Genomic DNA, 20,758 nt, shown 5'->3' on the forward strand with positions numbered 1-20,758 from the left:
TAATAAACAGCGATTCTAATAAAACCCTTAGAGGAGCTGTTGGGGCGGTTTGGGGGAAACGAGCTTTTAAACCCCAAAATGCTCATATACATTTAATACCAATTTCAATTCAATAATAGCATCATAATTTCATACATTTATGGTATGTGTGGCTCTCGTAGGATTGTATAAAAACTGTAATGACCCCATGAGGAATAAAAGACCTGCATTTGTCGCAAATGAGAACCGTGTGCGTTGTCTCAGCTCATCAAACATTGAGGCACCTGTTTTTTGATCAAATGAAAACAATGCTGCATCATCCCTCTGATGATGGTCGCGGCTCTCCCAGCATGCCACACAACAATAACGTGTCCAACGCTCCAGTGCTTGTGTTGACATGTGCGCGTGTTGGCCTGGAGATAACTAGCCATATATACTGTACTCTGTCGTTTCTCAGCTGGGCTCCTGCTCCATTATTCATTGGACTATAGCGATACCAAACGCTTGCTGCCTTGTGGGCGAAGCAGCTCACATGGGTGTTGAGCGACTGAAATGTGGTGTGAATTTGCCCTAGCGGAGCGGCATGAGTTTGACAGGCCTGCTTTTCAGCATCCCTGTTTGTCATAACAGCTGCTATAAGATATCAGGTGTAATTCCATTTTAACCAGTGGTAAAATATAACCATTTTTTTCCTGAAAAATGCACGTAATTAAAAAGTTCATTTTTTTTTTGTTTGCTTGTCCTTGATTTGTTTTTAAATACAATGCACATGTCTAAAGAAATTTGTGAAAACTTGTGCAAACACTTAAATTACGAGTACTTGTGTCGTTACAGCGTTGAACTCGTTTTTACCACTTTTGTTTTCCCAATTATTATTTTTGGGCTGTGGCTAAAACAGTTCCTCGTGACGCACTTCCACTCAGCGATGACTCCCTCACCTCTGTATGCATTAATAACGTGGCTGCCTTGCTTTGCATCAGAGGTTATCCATCACAATTTCGAGTTGCGTGCTCATAATTTCTACTATTCCAGTGTACAGTTAGCTAGCTAGTTCCAGTATGCGTTTACTCTGAAAATCCATCTTCTCTGGATGCAGCCATTTTCACAACGGCTCGGTGTTGTTGTTTAAAATCCTGAGTGTTTTATATTTTGCGTTATTCTAGGCTAATGTAGAACATAAGAAAGCTAAGCATTGTTAGAACTAGCAGGAACTATTTACTCAAATATCTCTCATAGTATGAGCCGCAGGCTGAACAGCGTTTTCCGCTGTGTTGAATTAAACGGTTGACTTTGAGGTGACACTACGGACAAGCCCGCTGCCCATCTGTCAGTCGAGAGGCGCCTCGGTTAGCTTGTGAGTTAGCTCGCAGCAAGCGCCTCTCGTCGTTATTGGACGACCGTGGCAAACCGGTGCGACATATTCCAGCCACCTGGGAGTTAAATGGGTATATTTTTGCAACTCAAATATATGATGTGAAGCTGTAGGTGTGTTTGACTGTTGAGAATGGGCGTGGTTTTAGCGCATTCAGAGGACACACCCACTGAGTTTGAGAGCGGAAACAATGGCTTCATTTTTCACAGTTTTGAAGCCATATTTTATACACCTGGTGATTTATTATTTCAGATTAATATTGCATTTGTGGAATTTGAATTCAGCAGTGAAATCCATCTCAGGGGGTAGCCATTTTTTCGCTTGCTGTCGACTGAAAATTAAATCCCCGTTGTTTGGGGCTTGGGTAACAACCAATCATGGCTCAGCTTCAGAAAACAGGTGAGTCGTTATTGGTTGATAGCTGAGCCCTGAGCAACTGTGATGTAATTTTCAGTCGACAGCAAGTGGCAAAATGACCGCCCCCTTGAGATGGATAAAAACTGTGAGGATTTTGCTGCTTAATTTGTCTTCCATAAACACTATATTAATCAGAATATCTAGTGGGGCTGCATTTAGCATATTGTAAACTTAAAGAAACATTTGTGGTTGACTTCCCCTTAAAGTAAAACTCTATTAATAGCTTTAAAAATAAACCATTTTTTGTTTAGAACCACAGAAGCTGTGTCTAGTTTTCAACATGAATCAATTTCCTTCAACATTTTTCGACACCTCTCCAAAAGGAGGACACAAACAAGTTTGTAAAAGACTCTGATTCTGAGAAACCAAAAAACGGCATTCTTTAGACTCAACCTTTTATCTGTTTTGTACATTTACAGTGGTATTAACTTAAATATCGGGCTAGAGGTCAATCACCTTGGCATGCATTGTACAGAGCTATGCTACAAGAGACTGGATGTTAAAATAAAGCCACATATTGTTCAGATTATTTTTAATTCTTTTTACCATTTTGAGCCTCTTATTGGTGGATGGCAAACTAAAATTGTAGTTTTGCCTTGATTAATTTTCTGTTTCTGATGTTATCCTACTGTTATACATCTATTAGCTATTAATAGACTTTTTCTTTAACCTGTCAGATTTAATAACGTCAACATTTTTACACCGTCTTGATTGGTTGGTCAGAGCAAAACATCTTTGTATCTCTGTCATTTATTAGTTAAAGAGACTCTAAACTGCTCCAGTTGACCTTTCTATAATTGTGATGCATCTGTGGTACTTTTAGGAGGTGGCTTGAGTTAGGTGAGTCACCACTTCGGTACCAAATGCGCTCCGGCCCTAATTTTTATTTTATTTATTTTTATATAGCTCGTATAGCCTCTGATGGTGATTTTAGATGACCCCACCCAAAGATGCAAAGTCAAGCATTTCTCCTTCAATCTTTGGTTCATTGCTCTTTTAATAATGCCCAGATCATTGAGTTTTCTCCCAGTGGTTAATTTCTGATTCACGGGCACTGGATCATGCACATGTACCCGTTTTGTTGTTATTGGTGAAATCTTCCAGGGTGTACTGATGCATAATGCAGTTGCAGCACTGTTACTCCATATGATGTGCCCCCCCCAAAAAATATGGCCAATTACTAAATGGTGCTTTGGCGCGTTGTGTTTGTGCAATTGCTGCAATTCAGCACAATCCAGCGTTGCGCACTTTCTGTTCAGTGAAAATCTGCTTCCTTTTGAGGTCCAGAAGCATTTCGATACCTGCCAATGGCATTCACCTTTTAAAAGTTATAGCCAATTGTCTACATTTTGTGTCCCCCATGAGGGGCTCAAAAGCATTTGGACAGTTAATTTGATTGCAACTATCATCCAATCATTGCACTCTTTAAAATTTAAATACATGGATGAAAATCATTTGTAGTCAGTGACGACCAGAAGGGTGGAGCGCATGCATTATCAATAACGTTCAATGACTCGGCCATTTGTTAGCCTTCAAAAAGTCTTTCATATTGTGTTTAGAGTCACTGTAGTGAGGTTTACATTCAGTTATGTCGCATGTGACTGATTGTGTGGTTGAAATTATAGATCTACACCTTGCAATTCATCGTATTGCTCCTCTCAGCAGGTACAACAATGACATCAATAAACACAGATGAGCCCTACAAGCTTCTTCAATGTGATGTGTAATGTTTTGAATCAAGAAGTGTTGCTTTCCTTTTCCGAACTTTACTCTCCCCCATAATTCTGAAGTTGATCTTGGTTTCATCTGTTCAAAGAATATATATATTTTTTTGTTTATGTAGTGCAATTTAGCATTCAAGTTCTTTAATGTTACTATTGATTTTCACCTTGTGGTAGATCATTTTAAGGTCGTGGATTCAATCGCATCTTTTTTTTTTTTTTATTTCCAATACGCTGTTTATGAAGGAAATGTTATAAAGAGAGACATATACTTCTGCAAAAGATTGACTCATATATTACAGTGCTGTATGTTGTTAACCTTAGAATGAAGTAGTGCCAACGTTATGGATTTTACATGTTTATGGGCTAGGAGGTTCCTACAAATCCCATCTTCCATATGTTATACTTGTTTGGCACACTTCCCAGCAAGAAGCACATCACCCTAGTTTCCTGGTCTAACTGGTCACGGAATCTTTGGTTCAGATTAAGCCATGTCTTCCTTCAACAAAGTACAGCACAAATACACGCAAGTGTGCGTAATTCTTTTAAATTAAAATGTTTTTTTTCCCCAATCTCCTTTTTCTATTTTTAGTTTTAAGTACCTAGTGCATGGGCAGGTGTCTCAGAGGTTTGGTGGGCAGTTGGATTAAAAATGACAAACCTCTGGAAAAAATCCCATACATATCCCCAGAAATGATTTAATCCTGACCTCCTTTGAAATCACATGAAGGCAAACGCAGACAAAGCCAGCCGCTGCTGGAGAATGTGACTCAGTGTTTTGCTTTCAATTGTGCTGGGAGTCACAACGTGATGTTGTGGCGGAGCGGATCGATAAGTGTGAATATATTTCTCGGTGGTTGATTGTGCCATGTGTCTCTCGTGCTCAGAATCACCTTTCTGTGCATGTTATTTAACTAGAGCTATATTACTAGAGATTTAATGATGCACTATTTGGCAAGTGATGCATATGTAAAGCGGCTGCATCAAACAGCCGTTTCTTTTGGGGGGGGGGGGGGGGGAGACGACAATGACGTTAGGCCGTAGGCTAACTTGTTTGTTGTGATATTTAGTGAGGGCTTTAACTGAGAGAAGGTAAATGAAACAAGAGCTTTAGTTGTCTCAGGGCTCAGATTTGTTTCGGCTTCAAGATGTTACATGGACAATCAAGAGGTAGGGACATCAGTTGTACAATATATTAGTTGGGAAAGGAATGCGTTTGCATGCAATTAAAACTGCTGTTTTCTTTTGCGTTTGGCTCTAAAATACTTTGTAACTTTTGCAACGGAATGAGGCAATTAAGGTTAAAAACGTATATTTAAAAAAAACTCTTGACCTTTTGATACCAATGTCAACATGACTCAAGCTGCTTATGTTAGTGGAAATGATGGTGAATTTCAAAGCTGCTGTACTGTATCTTGATAGTCTTTTCATCTCTATTTGCAAGCGAGTTAAGTAAAACTGGATTTCTTGTTTCATGAAGGTTCAGTGCTCACCTTTTTATCTGATTTAGCTTCATCTCGAAGTGTTCCAATTATTTGTGTCCGTGTCGGAATATTATTTTTAGCACCGTTGCTCTGATTATGTAATCTGTAAAGAAGTGAGCTGAGAAACAATGCCAGGTGGGTGAGAGGTTCCACAGAGAAGTGAAGAGCAAGAAAAGCTGAGTGATACGTCCATATAGTTGCATCTTCTCCCCCAGCCTGCCTTTTCGGGATGTTCCCCGTGTTATAATGGGAAAATGCTTTTACTGTAAATGAAAGGAAGTAGAATTACAAGTAGAAGCTCACGATAAAAGAAATGAAGGGCAGATTAGGTAAATGTATAAAAAAAAATATATATCTTGAGCTGGTTTGTACTGACGAGGTTGATGATGCTGGACATCTTGTTAGGGCTGTTCCTTATTCTATGCACTTGTTTCAACATTCTGCCGGGCACATGGCTAAACAGTCATTCTGATTACAATGGAGGAAGCTCTTTACCATTGTGGAATATATAGGCCACGAGGAAGAAAGCAAGACGATGAATTGCCCAGTGAATCTGGAACGTGACCGGCGGCTGCTTAAAGGATGGGTGGGGTCAAAGGGGGTGGTGAGGCAACTTTATGCAGCATGCTGTTGCTCAGCTGTAGACCAGGAGTGCTTCAAGTTGGCAGAGCGGGGATGATTATGTAAGAGTGTTACAAACATATGCCTGGTTACACGAGGAAACCCCCCGGATAAAATTGGGTAGGTGAATGGGCCAGCGATTGTTCAGTATGTTGGACTGCAAAACACTATGCAAAAGTGTTAAGCAACCACTAGATTTGTTCTTTTAGTAACTGTGGTCATTTGGACACAGTGAAACTGTTAATAATATTAGGCAAACAAGCCATCCATCCGTTTTCTATACCGCTTATCCAGTTCCGCATAGCAGGAAGCTGGAGCCAATCCCGGCAAAATGTAGACTACACCCTGGACTAGTTGCCACTCAATCACAGGACACACACAGAGACCTATTTACAGTACATCACATTTTTATTTCCATTTACTAATAACAATAATTACCATTAGAGGCACAGCAATACCACTTTTTTCAGACTAAGTAAAAGTACGGTTCTTGGATTTAAGTTATCATTGGTATTGAAAACAAATACGCAATTTTGATGAAAATGTGTTTATTTTGTTTTGATATTGTTGAACAACACATTAATTAAAATTGTTCAAATACACACATTTTTATTGCACATGGAATGAATTTCACCATACTAAAACACATTATTGGCAAATGTATTTATTGTTTTTTTAATATTATTAATATTGTGTTTTATGTTCAATCTTATGTACTGCATTTTGTTACGAATAGCGTTGCTTTTGAAGCACAGTGAATATAATAATAATAATAATAATAATAATAATAATGATAATGATAATAATAATCCTTTTCCACTTGGCTAGGAGCTATAAGTGCTGCTTCTTATGTGAACGCCTTCACCTCGGGTTTTTGTGATCATATTTTTGTATATCTTGCTGCACCGTTTGTGGCCTAAGAGTTTTGCTCATTGCCGTTTTAACAAATGAGATTTGATACATGAGACTCAAACTGACTGCTTCTCAGTCCCTTTGAACATCCTGCAGGCACACATTAAACTAGGCTGTGTGCGTGTGCGTCTGTGTTAAGTCATCCATGTCACCTCGTCAAGCTGCCCCTCTCCTTCGCCGTTCAGTTAAACACGGGTTTAATGTGTTCATCTCACCACAGTAGTTTCCGCTGGAAGGTGAATCAGACTCTTGCTTGCTTGCAGCGCACACACAGACAAACAACAAGCACGCAAAATGGCTTCGCTAATAGGATGTTTTGTTTTGTGTTCTCCCACTCTCTTTTCAGTTTAGCGCTACATCCTGAGCGTGTGTTGGTGGCCACGGGGCAGGTGGGGAAGGAGCCGTACATCTGTGTGTGGGACTCCTACACTGTGCAGACGGTGTCCATTCTCAAAGATGTGCACAGTCATGGCGTTGCCTGCCTGGCGTTTGACCTTGAAGGACAGGTACTGTTGGGAAACTGCAATAATAATAAGAAATGTATTATCTTTAAATCTGTTTTTAAGATGTTACCAATCAGGGGTGTGAAATTTGACTTGGATTTGGTTGGTTGTGGCTGGAAACTCCTCCAGATGAAAACGACGGACGGGCAATTTAATCTATACATGGTGTTAACCCATCCATCCAACTTGTAAATCACTTCTCCCCACTAAGGTGGTGGCTGAGCTGGAGCATATCCCAGTTGATTTTTGAGGCCGGTTAGCCCGGAACTGTTGCCCAATTTCAGGGCACATATGTACAAACAACCATTCACACTCGGACAATTTCGAGTCAAAAAGGCTGAGCACTGATAAGCTTAGTTGGCACTGCAGAGGACAATCACAACTCATTTTGAATGACAGTGATTACTACAGCAGTTTTGTCTGCAAAGCTGCACTCAGGCATGTTACAATCGAGACAATGACATTATTAAACATATCTTTGTGCCTTAGGGTAGGGTATTCACTTTTTTCCCCAATTTATAATCTTTGCCATAACATTCGTGTTTATATATATAAAAAAAAAAAAAACAAATGAAGTCCTTTACCAAGAAAATGTGTGCCTGCTTGACTTGGATAGAACCGAGCCAGGCCGCAATTGGAGACTATCTGCCAATGACTCAAAAAGGAGCGAAACGATCTCTCCGTGAAGCAGTTGAATATTTTAAGAACTGTAACTTCAGAACTGTTTTCGCAAAGTACATGCAAATATACTATAAGCTGTATTTTGCCACAAAAGACGAAAAAAAAAGTCAGAATTTTTTTACCACAGAAAATCCACATCTGGGTGAATTTATGATTGTCAAATCGCAAATGTGCGAGGGTCGACAAACCGTTTCATGATTTTTATCTTTGCATAATTCTCGTGCAAGCGTTTGTGTTGGAGCTATCCTCCTGCATTTTGCCGTGAGAAATAAGCCCATGTTCTTTTCCTGCATGGCTAACTAGCTGTGGATTTAGATGGAAAGTGACAGTATTTAAAGCAGGAGGAAGCTGCGTCGCTTACCAGTGAGGTACTTTTATTCAGCGCTTGTATTCAAAAGAAGTCAAGACAATCCCGAGGGATCCCTGGTGCGATTAGCCTGTCCAAATATAAAAGCAATTAAAAAATGTGCACAGACGTCTGTCTCTCAGTGTGGTGCCAACCAGAGGAAGCATGAAATGGTTGTTGTGATATTTCTGGATCCACCAGCCAAATCTTACCCCTCGAGCGTTGCTGGAAAATAGGCCTTTAGTTTTTAAAATGGTGATGCATTTTTCATCCAAATTGTGTGCACATATTTACTTAAATGTTTTCATGCTGCTTGTCATTAAACGGCACTCGTTTTTTAAAACGAGTTAAGAGGGATTCATCCAAAGACTGATTTTATAGTCTGTGGATCAAAGAGGACATCCCCTGCCATGCAAAGCAGGCAGCAGAGTGGAGCTGCATTTCCATAAGAGCGACTAAGTTCACTTCTGCTCGGCTGCTCCTGCCTACTCACTCAGTCAGCTATAGGAGGCTCCTCCAGCAAAAACACTCCAATGAGCTCACTGCAAGTGCCAGGGGCTGGACAACTGTTCTGCTCTGCTCTGTAGCCATTATTATTAGCCTTTTCGTTGTGGCCTGCCATGCCACATGGAGGTAGCGGAGCAGCTTTTGCTTGCAATTTGGACCACAAACTCTAGAATGTGTCATTTTTATGTGATGTGTATTTCTGTCTGCAGTGCTTGGTTTCTGTGGGATTGGACTCTAAAAACACAATCTGCGTGTGGGACTGGAGGAGAGGGAAGGTTCTGGCAGCGGCACCGGGCCATACAGACAGGGTAAATAAATTCTTTGCAACCCTTCACTCCATCAGCAGTTGAGCGAGGACCAACTTCATTTGCAAAATTGAGAATCGTTCCAATGCGAATAAACGAGGCCGCCACTTGAGTGCAAACTCCGCAGAGCCTATTTCAGACACCACACAGCTAATCAAAAGGGATTTTTCAAGCAACTATGATGGTGACATCACAGGCAGCTGTTGTTTTTCTGATACGACCCACACACTTTAACACAGTCCACTCAAGCACTCTCCTTTCATTTATCTGCCACAAATCTGACAAGCATGAGCCTAGCTGCAAAATAAGTGCTTCAAGAATCGGCACTCAATATAAGTGTCATGTTGAATGCCCATCTCTGATGTGTCTATCGCTTTCTCCCTGCAGATATTTGACATATCGTGGGATTTGTACCAGCCCAACAAGCTCGTAAGCTGCGGAGTCAAACACATCAAGGTACAAACATTCATTTCACAATTTTTTTTTTTTTTTTTGCATTTGACACATCATAGTGCAAGTTTGATTTGTAGAATATCTGAAAGTTGACATTTTTAAGACTGCCTTTTGTTTTACATCACTGAGATCTCTGTTACGAGGCTTTAACATACAAGCACTGCAGCCAATGACTCGCATTATGTTCGCTTGATTTTCGAGCAATCTCGGCTACAGATAAGAAGGCACGTTGTCTTTGTATGATGAACCCTGACTCTGTTCATTGAGCTTTTCACAGCTCTCCACATTACAAGCTGCAGCTGCTCTAGCATCCTTTTTTTTTTTGGGCTCGCCTTTGTTGCGTCTCTTTCAAATTCTACGGAAAAAAAATCACGAGTTCATCTACGGTGTCACTGCCAAACTTTCTTTTGAGATATGCTGCAGTAGTGCCTGTGGTGTAAAGCTATTAGGAAGTAACAAGGGGCTCAGAGCACTAGAGGAAAATGGTGACTCATGTTTACGTTGGAAGTTTGCCTACTGGTCATGTCGGGCAGTGGCATGCATAAGTAAGTTTGTGGATATTTGCATTCATTCAGGTCATTTCATTCTCAGGGCATTGAATCGATTGCAAATGGACTAATCTGCTTAGCTTAGATGTTTCACCTCTCCACTTCTGGAAATACTGTATGTTGCTTCGTTAAAACTTGGCTTTCAAAGCAGTGCTAATGTTTTAATTGATGCTATACCATTTGGAAAAACGGTCAATAGGGCAAAGTCACAAAAGGAACCAGACATCTTTTTGTATGGACAGAGGCAAAAATGTTATCCTTTGGCGTATTTTGGGATTCAAGGGGTGTGTGTGTGTGTGTGTGTGTGTGTTTTCTTAATGTGTATAGCTTTCAGTCAATTCTTTTTTAGATCTAACCCCATGCATTTTAGTTCCTCCAATGTGACACAACTCTATCTATCAATTTACTCCAATGCTTATGTTCGGGTGTCATGGGCAAGCTGCAGGTGATTTCCCTAAAGGAAGACTACACCTTGCATTGGTCACCAGTCAATAACAAGAATATTTATTCGCGTGACAGCTATATACACTTTAACTGTTATTGAGTGGAAATTGAGCCCATTCTGCCTGCACAAAACTCAGACAGACTACACTAAATTGTTTATTCAAACAATTTGTGAGTGGAACTAGTGGGTGTATGTGAGGCAGGCAAATACGTGACGAGAGTCCAATAAATAGATGATTTGAAATCGAGAAAGGAACTGATCATATTGTGCTTTAAAAGCGGAAGGCCTTGAATTTTTTTTTTCAACGTTGAGCTGTAAATATTAGTTCATATTGTTTCTATCTGACATTATTTTGCAAATGGAATGAATCCAGTTCTGTTTCTTGAGCGTGTTCTGTATTGAGTTAATTTTTTTCAATTTATTTTAGGATTTCTTGTTCCCTCAAAAACTTTAACATACATGTAAGGAATATTTTCTGAGGCATTCCAGATCCATGTGCAACCCCCACCCCCCCAAAAAAAGAAATACTGTTGGTATGGCATTTGTTAATGACAAAGAATGACATTTCCTTATTTTCATATTTTCCTTATTTTCCTCATTTTCCTTAACGGGACCACTGGTCATGCAGTTGTTGGATTACTTTATCAGTTATTGAAGATTTGTTAAAATCTAAGTAGATATAAGTCAACACAGGCAGTTAAATATTAATGTGGATTAATTCTGGCCATTGAAATGATCAAATAAATGTGTTGCATTTAGTCCACGGCATGTGTTAAGTATAACGTGCCTCATTTCATTCTCTTGTATCTGCTCCGAACTCTTCCTTACTACTGCCATCGCCATGGCACAGAAACCTCCGCCGGCTAACCCAGGCCTCGCCACAATGCCCGCTTAGTCTGCTCCCCCCTCCCTCTTCATTGGTTTCCCGATGGCAGGGCAATCCAGCAATTGTCCCATATAATTCCCCAGCCTTTACCCTGCAGACCATGTGACATCTGCTCCCTGGCCCTGCGTTTGCTCAGTGATTATAGCACTCAGAGCATCCAGGAGATTTACTGGCAGTAATCCACTCACTCGTGGGCTGAGGGAAACACAACTTCTGTGACAACGACCAGGGCTGTGGACAACCTACTCCCTTTTATGCACACGCACATACAATTGTTTAGCCTTTTTGTGTGCGTTGATTCAGTGAGAACAACTCAAGCTTTGGAGTTGGCGTCTTTCCTACCGACAAAATTCCTTTGATGGACAATATTTCTTATTATTTTGGCTTAGTAAACAAAAAATAGACTTTGAAAGACATTAAGAAAGATCATTAATGAATATTTAGCTTCCCGTAATTAGCAACACGACATGAAACAACAGCCTCAATTATTAACATTGTTGAATCAAGAGCTTGCAGATGGTATTGAATCCCATTTGATTGTGTAGGTTTTCCTTATAAAATGGCACTGAAGTCAGGAATGGCGCAGGAGCCTTGACTGATGTGTGATGTCGCTCAGTAATGTAATGACAATGTGGGATGACATTGGACACAACCAATTACATTGTTACACTGAGTAAGCCATTTAGATTACATGAATAGAAAACGTTAGACTTAAAGACGAGAGGGACTGAGCAGGCGATCTTACAAAACAATAAAAATTGAGTTTTAGAAATTACGTTTTTTCGTAGCAGTGATGTGAACTGCCACAGGATTGTTTTTGACTCAATGCGGATGGACAAGTACTGTGAGAAAACTTCCTCCCAGCAATGCTCATCTACTTTTTCTGAGTGCTCTTTGCTGACCCTTGCTAGCGTAGCAGTTAACACTCTGACATCGCTCAGGGTTACTGTAGTGTGACAGAGAAAGGAGGGAATGGAGGGGGGGGGGGCTGCTGATGAAGTACATTCCCCTCTACAGTAATTGCAATAAGATGGCTGGCTGTCATAGTTTGTCGAGCAGACATTCCAGTCTAATGTTGCCTTGTATTCATTCTTAATTGTGTAATATTGTCATTGCCTACCATTAAAATAAAAAAAAAAAATATTAAAAAAAGCAGCACTGCATTTTTAATATTGAGCTGAAAGTGACACTCAAGATCACTTGTATTCTACACTGCTTGTCCTGTTCAGGCTCTTGGCAAATGCTACAGCCTAAACCAGCTGACTTAATCATTAAGCAACGTACGTACGACCTGGGCTGATCAGCACCCAATCACAGGGTTATTGTGAATGGGACATTAAATGTTTCTTTAAAAATGACTGCACCAATACTATCGTTTAGGACGTCATCAGCGACTCGATGTTGACTAGTCGCTAATGAAGTCATTGGTATTTTTACAGTGCAATATGATTTATTTATGTATTTATTAGTGCTGTCAAGTGATTAATATTTTTTAACTTATTAATCACAAAATATTCCATGATTAATTATGATTAATCACATTTTTCAACTACTATTTTTTGCGAAGCTTAGAACAGATATTTACTTGAATGTTATCTTGGAATTGATGCAAAATCACCAAATATGAAGTATAGTGAACCCTCGCTACTTCGCGCTTCACCTTTCGCGGCTTCAGTGCTTCGCGGGTCTAAAAAATATTCGGGGGCATTGTAGTTTCGCCCAGCGGCACGAGGGGGCGCTGGAGCGGTTAGACGGCCGGCGTGCGCCGAAGAGGAGAGTGGACGAGGAAGAGAGTGGACGAAGAAGAGCACGTTCCCCCCGGGCACGATTTGGGGCGACGTTTCGCGCGGTTCGGACCGTACCAGAGCTCCGGAGGAGGCCAGCGTGTGTGGCAGTTAAGCCGAATAGGAGCACCTTCCGCCCGGGCACGAGCGCGGCGACATTTCGCTTCGCTCGGGACCGTGCGAGAGCTCCGGAGGAGGCCGGCCGGCGTGCGTGGCAGTTAAGCCGTAGAGGAACAACTTCCGCCCGGGCATGAGCGGAGCGCGAGGCTGTCAGTTATGAATGAATAAATGAAGAATGCCACCTTTCATTTCACAGGGCACACCGGACGGCGTACCAGCAGGTAAAAGTCGAAGTAATTAAATGAATACAAAAAGAAGTAATTGAATAAATACAAAAATAATGGCTGGGGAATAAAAAAATAATAAGTTTTAATAATAATTTGTTTTGTTTTTTGTTATAACATGAATTTCACTCTCTCTCTCGCTCTACCCGTGTGTGTGTATGTGTGTATATATATATATATATATATATATATATATATATATATATATATATATATATATATATATATATATATATTTTTTTTTTTTTTTTTTAAGCATTTTTGAAGGTGCGCCGCTACTTCGCGGATTTTCAGTTTTCGCGGGTGGTCTCGGTCCCCATTAACCGCGATAACCGAGGGTTCACTGTATATTGAATTCAAAGACTGTTCTAATAGCTTTCTTGGATTCTTGAATACAATCTAAATGGAGACATCTTTGCAGACGTTTATTTTCGAAACATTTCTCAAAACTGCCCACAAACGCCACACAGTGTTGGTTTGCTAGGCCCAGTAGTAACTTAAACACAGTGTTTTGTTCTGAGACGTGCTAAAAACGGCTAATATGGCACAATATTTACAAAGTATGCAAATTATTTTTTAAGTAAATCAAACTGAGTTAACCGAGTTTAAATATTTGAGTTAAATTTTGGGGGATTAATCACCTGAGTTAATGCTTTAATTTTGACAGCCCTAGTATTTATTTATTTATTTTAAATCACAGGAGGAGGTAATACTTTGTAATAATCTATATTCACTGGCAATGACCGGAACGGGTATATTTTTTCTGCTTAATTCCTTATCCACAAACGCAATACTTATCAGAATGCTGTATTTCAACAAGGGTGCTGCATAGAACAGTGTAAAATATTTGGGGAGTTGACTTCCCCTTTAAGCATCATCCCATTATAAATCCATTGGCTTTTATATGACGTCGGTCCACACTTTGCTGCTATAAGTGCTTCAACTATTCCCCAGACAAGTAAGGGGTGTGTGTTTAAATGGATATTTGACCATTCTTTCGAAAAATGCATTTATGAGTTCACACACTGATGTCTCGCAGTCATTCATCCCAAACGTTTTCAATTGGTTTGAGGTCAGGGCTCTGTCCATACCAATCTGAACTCTAATCCATATCTTTATTGACATTTTTTTGTGCACTGGAATGAAGCCATGTTGGAACCGCAAGGGGCCATCCACAAACCGTTCCCATAATTTTGGCAACATGGAATTGCCCAACATATTTGCCTCTTAGTTCCTGTGAAAGGAATTCTGAATGTTTCAGCATACCAAGAGATTTTTTTCCCCACCCATTTTAATTTTTCCACATTGCCCCACTGAGTTTCCTGCTTCTGCCGCTGGCCTCATCGTAACCCCCTCTGGGTTCTCGTCTCTTCACCAATTCAAAGAGCGAAGGGATTAGCTGCTGCCCGAGTCTTGCTGCCTTATCAGTTGTGGGCAGGGAGGGCTGTGCAGTCACACTGCAACCATTCCTGCACCGTCTGTCGCATGCTGGGGTACAATAGATGCCCATCCCACATACTTCAGGACCACCACCTTACACACCTCAGCATAGTCTCACATACAGTTATGTCCCAGATTGCTTGAGTGCCCTTGTGATGTATCCGCACAAGTTCAAGGCAAATGCCTGCTCATTGTTCATTTTTGCAAAATCTAACTGAATATTTAACGTTTGACATTTTGGGGGTGGAAGGATTTAACCTAACGTGCAAAAATCTGAATGATGGTTTTACTAAGTGAAAAAAATTAAATGAATTGAATTTTAAAAAGCTCATATTTATTTAAGAAATTTATACTGATCCGGTCTGGCCACTGTCAGTGACCTTTTGGTAGCGATGTAGAGAGCCAACCTCATGCCCATCAAACCCCTTTGGACCGAACTAGAGGTCTGCAAATGTATTTTTTTAATTAAATTCCTATTGATGCTTTCTAACATGTTGTAGTCTTCTCAGAAAAGTGGAAGCTGTTATGTTTCTTCCATATTCATTTCTTATCTGTTGAAGGACCAGATTTTTTTGCTTTGTCCTTATTTTCTAATGGCAGGTGTTATCCATGCTCATGATCCCTGTCTAATAATCAATGCCCCTTGTTAACCCGCAGCGTGTTTATCAGTCTGAAGGCAAGTTGTAATCTCTGGTATGTCAGGATGTTTTTGTCAAATAGACTTGTAACCCAGTTATGTGTCGCTAGATTTTCAACAAAAGGACACATTGATCAATATAAATTTCCCTCTCCTTGCTAGTGATGTCTCCGTTTTCATGTGCCGACCGTCGTGTCTTAGCATTTGTAAAGCTCATTGCGATCTTATCTCTATGCAGACAGGGCGCCTCCCTTTTTGCTCTCACCTTCTCCTCTTTGATGGATTTAGCCCTCAGACGAGGCTGTGCCCGTGCATCCAAATGACCTTGCTTATAAATAATGAGCATGCTGGTGTCTGCGAGTGTGCCGCCCTGTGTCTGTGCATGTTGATCAGATGGTTACAGCTCCAACTCACACGTGTGTGTGTGCGTTGCATTTCAAGGTGGTCCATATCTGTGTGTGCGAGCTGAACCATACAGCGCTGATTTTCTGATTACTGTTGTATCCAAACACTCGGTTATTGTCCACTTGCTGTGTCACAACCAGATTACGCGAGCGATTATTAGCTACCATCACCTTTCACTCTTGTGTCTGTGTGTGCAGTTCTGGAGCTTATGCGGTAATGCTCTCACGCCCAAACGTGGAGTTTTCGGCAAAACGGGGGAGCTCCAAACTATCCTCTGCCTGGCTTGTGCCAAGGATGAGGTCACATATTCCGGTGCCTTGAACGGCGACATCTATGTGTGGAAAGGGATCAATCTGATGAGAACTGTGCAAGGGGCACATGGGGTAAGTTGAAACAAGATAAGATATGCTCTATATGTAAATGACAATAACGGCAGCCAGATACATAAAGACTGAAAAATGACAAAAAGCTAAAAACTAAAATACACATAAACCTACTAGAAGCAGTGCAATCAGGAGTAACTATATGAAAAGAAGAATCTGTTGGGAATATATTAATACAATTTTATGGAATGGAACATTTTAGTGAATGCCTCTGACCAGCATTGGACTTCAGGCCATGATGGTTTACCACTGGCATCCATCATGAGTCGAGATGCACATGCATGCTTGCTTCTTGATTCAACAAGGGTGCTGCATATAACAGTGTAAAATATTTGGGGAGTTGACTTCCCCTTTAAGCATCATCCCATTATAAATCCATTGGCTTTTATATGACGTTGGTCCACATAGTTTTTTGCTACACAGGATTAAATGATATCTATGGGATCAACAGCTTTGTTAGGCAATGGGGGTATGGGGGAAGGGCTAATAGCTACAATACATTCAGATTCATGATTTAGAATATTTTTTTTTTTTTTGGTACCACCACATATTTGACTCGGGATTCAACAGCATACTTTGCAGTGACAATAGTAAACAATTCATAGTGATTCATGCTCCTCCTTTGATGTCTGAGTGACGTCGTAGTAGCAGGTGTGTCGCTGTGAAGGCCTTGTTAAATGCTAGTTGCCTTTGTTTCTGTCATAGCTGGTTTATTGCACGCTAACAGCCTGTCATTTCCTCCAGTCAGGGATTTTCAGCATGAACGCTTGCGAAGAGGGTTTTGCCACCGGGGGAAGAGATGGTTGCGTCCGCCTGTGGGATCTCAACTTCAAACCAATTACTGTCATTGATCTCAGGGAAACAGACCAAGGATATAAAGGTGATGTCAAAATGCCTCCACTCAGTAAAGGTTGCAGGGCAAATTAGACTCACCTCACCAAGTGGCTTATCTACACCATGCTGCTTACGCCATTCTTTTCTCTCCTCCCTACTAATACTCCCTTTCTTTTTTCTTCCATTTCCTTTATATCTTGTATCTTGGACCTAACAGTAGCTAGAAGCGAAAATAGCAGAGGTGGGTAATGCGCTACAAGGGCGGATTTAACAGCTGTGTCAGTCTGTTTGTAGCCGTCCCCATATTGTTCTCTTGTGGCTAGTGAATCAGTCAGTTTTATAACATATTTTTAGATACCATGGTCATATATAAGGTACAGCATATATGCTCCCTTCATCCACGTATATTAGATTGGCAACATGCTGTCATGTGTTCATCCTGCGCCTTGTTAATTAGTCACCTGATCACTATTTACACATCCTGTTCCTTCCTTGTTCTGTGTTCCAAATTAAACCTGCTTGAACTATTGTATTGATATTTTTCCATGTGTGTGTGGATAGGGCTGTCTGTGCGTAGCGTTTGCTGGCGGGGAGACCACATCCTGGTGGGCACGCAAGATAGTGAGATCTTCGAGGTGGTGGTCCACGACCGCAACAAGCCTTTCCTTATCATGCAGGGTCACTGTGAGGGTGAGCTTTGGGCACTGGCCGTGCACCCCACCAAGCCTCTTGCTATGACAGGCAGTGATGACCGCTCAGTCAGGTGAGAGTTGCGAGAATTTATTGCAGTATTATATCAATATTATAATACCTCAAGTCTGAAAATGTCTGCCAATGATTTAGTCAAAGTTTCTTCTTGCAAAAACTAAAATTTGATTGCTCAAGCAAACAGATGAGAACGCTGAGCTACTCAGCAAAACTGTTTCGTGAATTCTGTGAGGAATCCCATGTAAAGATTGTTTTAGCAGTGGGATTTAGTAAACTTGAGATGAATTGCGATAGCTGATTTTGCATCTTTAGATACTGGGCCTGGATGGCAAGTGCAAACCGGCCGGCAGATGAGCGTAACCATAACGAAGAATACAGGCAAAATGAGCTGCTATGGCGAGACCAGATTTTTTCCACTTGTGTAAAGGCTAGAAATAAAATAATCAATATTGTCTATTTAGCAATGCAATTTTGGAACTTCTGCATGATCTAAGGGCCAAGGAGTGATGCCATATCAACGATGATAACATTTCTTTAATCTGCGCATTTCCTTGCGTCTGGGTTATTTCGGCACGCTGTGACCATTGGGGCCTCTCCCAGAGTACTTAGATTTGCGGGCGTGCTGCCCCAAATTTAAATGTAGTATTGTGCAGGATGGGCACCTACATGGACATGCAGTCTGGATGAGTTAACTCAAACAAAACATTTTTATATGGATGTTGGCTTCCCATTCATGTTCAGGTTTCTTTTCTGTAAGTCTAATATGTTTGTCTTCCACTAACACTCCCAATTCAATCACTTCAAACTTCTTTTTGTGTTTGCGTTGCTCTCCCAAATTTTCCATGGTGAAAACCATCAGCGCTACCTAAATCCCAAACGCCACTTTTAAATATGAGCAACAGTGTGCTCAATTAATTGGAGTGAGTGTACACATAAGGCTTAGTAAATTAGGTTCACAATGTTAATGTGTAATTGCTCTAACATTGCATTCTTATTTTGTCACAATTATGCTCTCTCTCTTTTTTTTTTTCTTCCTCCGCAAGGATATGGAGCCTTATCGATCATGCATTGATAGCTCGCTGTAACATGGAGGAGCCGATCCGCTGTGCAGCTGTCAGCACTGATGGTATTCATTTGGCCCTGGGAATGAAGGATGGCTCATTCACCGTTCTCAGAGTCAGGCAAGTACATAATTCAATGAAAGATTGTGTATGTTTTTATGTCTTAGCATTTGGGCTTCATTAAAGAGTCTTATTTTTTGTTTTTTTTGTTCGCCTCCAGAGATATGACAGAAGTGGTCCACATCAAGGACAGGAAGGAGGCTATCCATGAGCTGAAATACTCTCCCGATGGCGCCCATTTGGCTGTCGGCTCCAATGACAACTCAGTGGACATTTATGGTGTTGTGCAGAGGTACAAGAAAGTTGGAGAGTGCATTGGCTCCAACAGCTTCATCACGCACATGGACTGGTCTACAGATAGCAAGTTCCTGCAGTCGAACGATGGCAGCGGCAGGAGGCTCTTCTATCGGATGCCAAGTATGTCTGATTTGCTTCATGTTTAAAGCTACTCGATGTGAAATTTAGTGAGGTAATTTCTGTCTTGCTTTTTTTTTTCCCGGTTCCGGCGCCGCGAGAGTGGCTGCCTGCTTACTATTCACTATTCACTATTGAGCCTTTTGCTGCTGTAACACCTCAAATTTCCCCATTGTGGGACTAATAAAGGACATCTTTATATTTTTATCTTTTAAAATGTGTCTTTTGTTCAGGTGGTAAGGAGGTGACTAACAGAGAGGAGCTGAAGCTAGTTCAATGGGCTTCTTGGACGTGTGTGCTAGGCCCTGAGGTTAATGGAATATGGCCCAAATATTCTGCTATCAATGATATTAATTCTGTGGATGCTAATTTCAACAATCAAGTCTTAGTAACGGCAGATGACTACGGATTAGTCAAACTTCTACGATATCCATGTATAAAAAAAGGTAAAAAATTTTTTAAAAAAAAACAGCTGTCATTCTTATTGCCTTGTTGAATTCATGTAATTTTTCTCTTGATTTTAGGTGCCAAATTTAAAAAATATTTAGGTCACTCTGCCCATATTACCAATGTAAGATGGTCACATGACTACCAGTGGGTTATAACCATTGGTGGAGCAGATCACTCAGTATTCCAGTGGAAGTTTGTTCCAGAGAGAAAGTCAAAAGAAGCTCTGCATATTGCACCACAAGGTGGGAGGAAGGAAACTGGCTTGAATGCTTGAAACCAAGGAAATGTTTTGCATCCTTTTGCACTAGAAATGGTTACAATTGGAATGATGTCTCTAACACCTGATGCAGTGTTAAATGAATCTACATTGTTTGTTTGAGCAGTGTTCCTCTAATCAAATACTCCTGCTTCTTTTCAACTGTACTGCTCCCAACAGTCTTATGAGCGTGACGTGTTAAACCGTCGTACTAAATTGTTCCTCATTCCAGAGCATTTAAACGCATCCATTCAATGTGAATGAAAGTTGGAAAGTATAATTGCATTGTCATTGCCAACTCATTATTTTTCCACAGACGGAGTGCAGCTGGGCTCTCTATAATTAAAACACACCCTGACTGTCTTTTGCTTTTCATTTTCCTAATGGACTTTGTGAAGAGCCCTCCTTAGCTCCAAGTGTAGCTTATTGCCTTTTCTTGGCTCAGCATTAGTGTGCAGCATCAGCATCCTGAAACATTTGGCTTTCCGCGTTATAGGAGAGAAAACAACAGTAGGTTATAATGGTAGCTTCTCCTGTTTACTCAAATAGCAGTTGCTTTTGGGTATGAGGATTTTGTGGAAGGCATGACTATTTTTTTACCAGATAGGTGTACTGAAAGTATGTTTCTATTTTTAGAGACCTTGGCAGACTCCAACAGCGAAGAGTCAGACTCTGATCAGTCAGATGTGCCTGAGATGGACTCGGAAATCGAGCAGGAGACACAGCTTACATATAGAAGACAGGTTTGTGATTAACTCAGAAACCTTCCATTTTGAACGTCCTTGGAATTTTATTAAGCACA

At 40.8% G+C, this 20,758-nt stretch overlaps 1 protein-coding gene across 2 annotated transcripts in view; it reads left to right on the forward strand.

Annotated features, from left to right (window-relative positions):
* Positions 1–20,758, forward strand: part of eml5 (EMAP like 5) — a 39,128-nt gene that overhangs the window by 1,379 nt on the left and 16,991 nt on the right. The window contains exons 2-13 of one of the 2 annotated variants that reach the window (XM_088316937.1): positions 6,853–7,012; positions 8,753–8,851; positions 9,236–9,304; positions 15,988–16,173; positions 16,918–17,053; positions 17,225–17,248; positions 17,569–17,770; positions 18,759–18,896; positions 18,997–19,253; positions 19,484–19,696; positions 19,775–19,942; positions 20,593–20,699. In XM_088316937.1, the coding sequence (XP_088173063.1) occupies positions 6,853–7,012; positions 8,753–8,851; positions 9,236–9,304; positions 15,988–16,173; positions 16,918–17,053; positions 17,225–17,248; positions 17,569–17,770; positions 18,759–18,896; positions 18,997–19,253; positions 19,484–19,696; positions 19,775–19,942; positions 20,593–20,699 (1,759 nt within the window). The remainder of the gene's footprint in view (positions 1–6,852; positions 7,013–8,752; positions 8,852–9,235; positions 9,305–15,987; positions 16,174–16,917; positions 17,054–17,224; positions 17,249–17,568; positions 17,771–18,758; positions 18,897–18,996; positions 19,254–19,483; positions 19,697–19,774; positions 19,943–20,592; positions 20,700–20,758) is intronic. The other variant, XM_088316946.1, reaches the window with a different exon arrangement.

This window comes from Idiotropiscis lumnitzeri, chromosome 1, assembly GCF_059441095.1.
Source record: "Idiotropiscis lumnitzeri isolate Australia: NSW breed Sydney's pygmy pipehorse chromosome 1, RoL_Ilum_1.0, whole genome shotgun sequence".
Lineage (NCBI taxonomy): Eukaryota > Metazoa > Chordata > Actinopteri > Syngnathiformes > Syngnathidae > Idiotropiscis > Idiotropiscis lumnitzeri.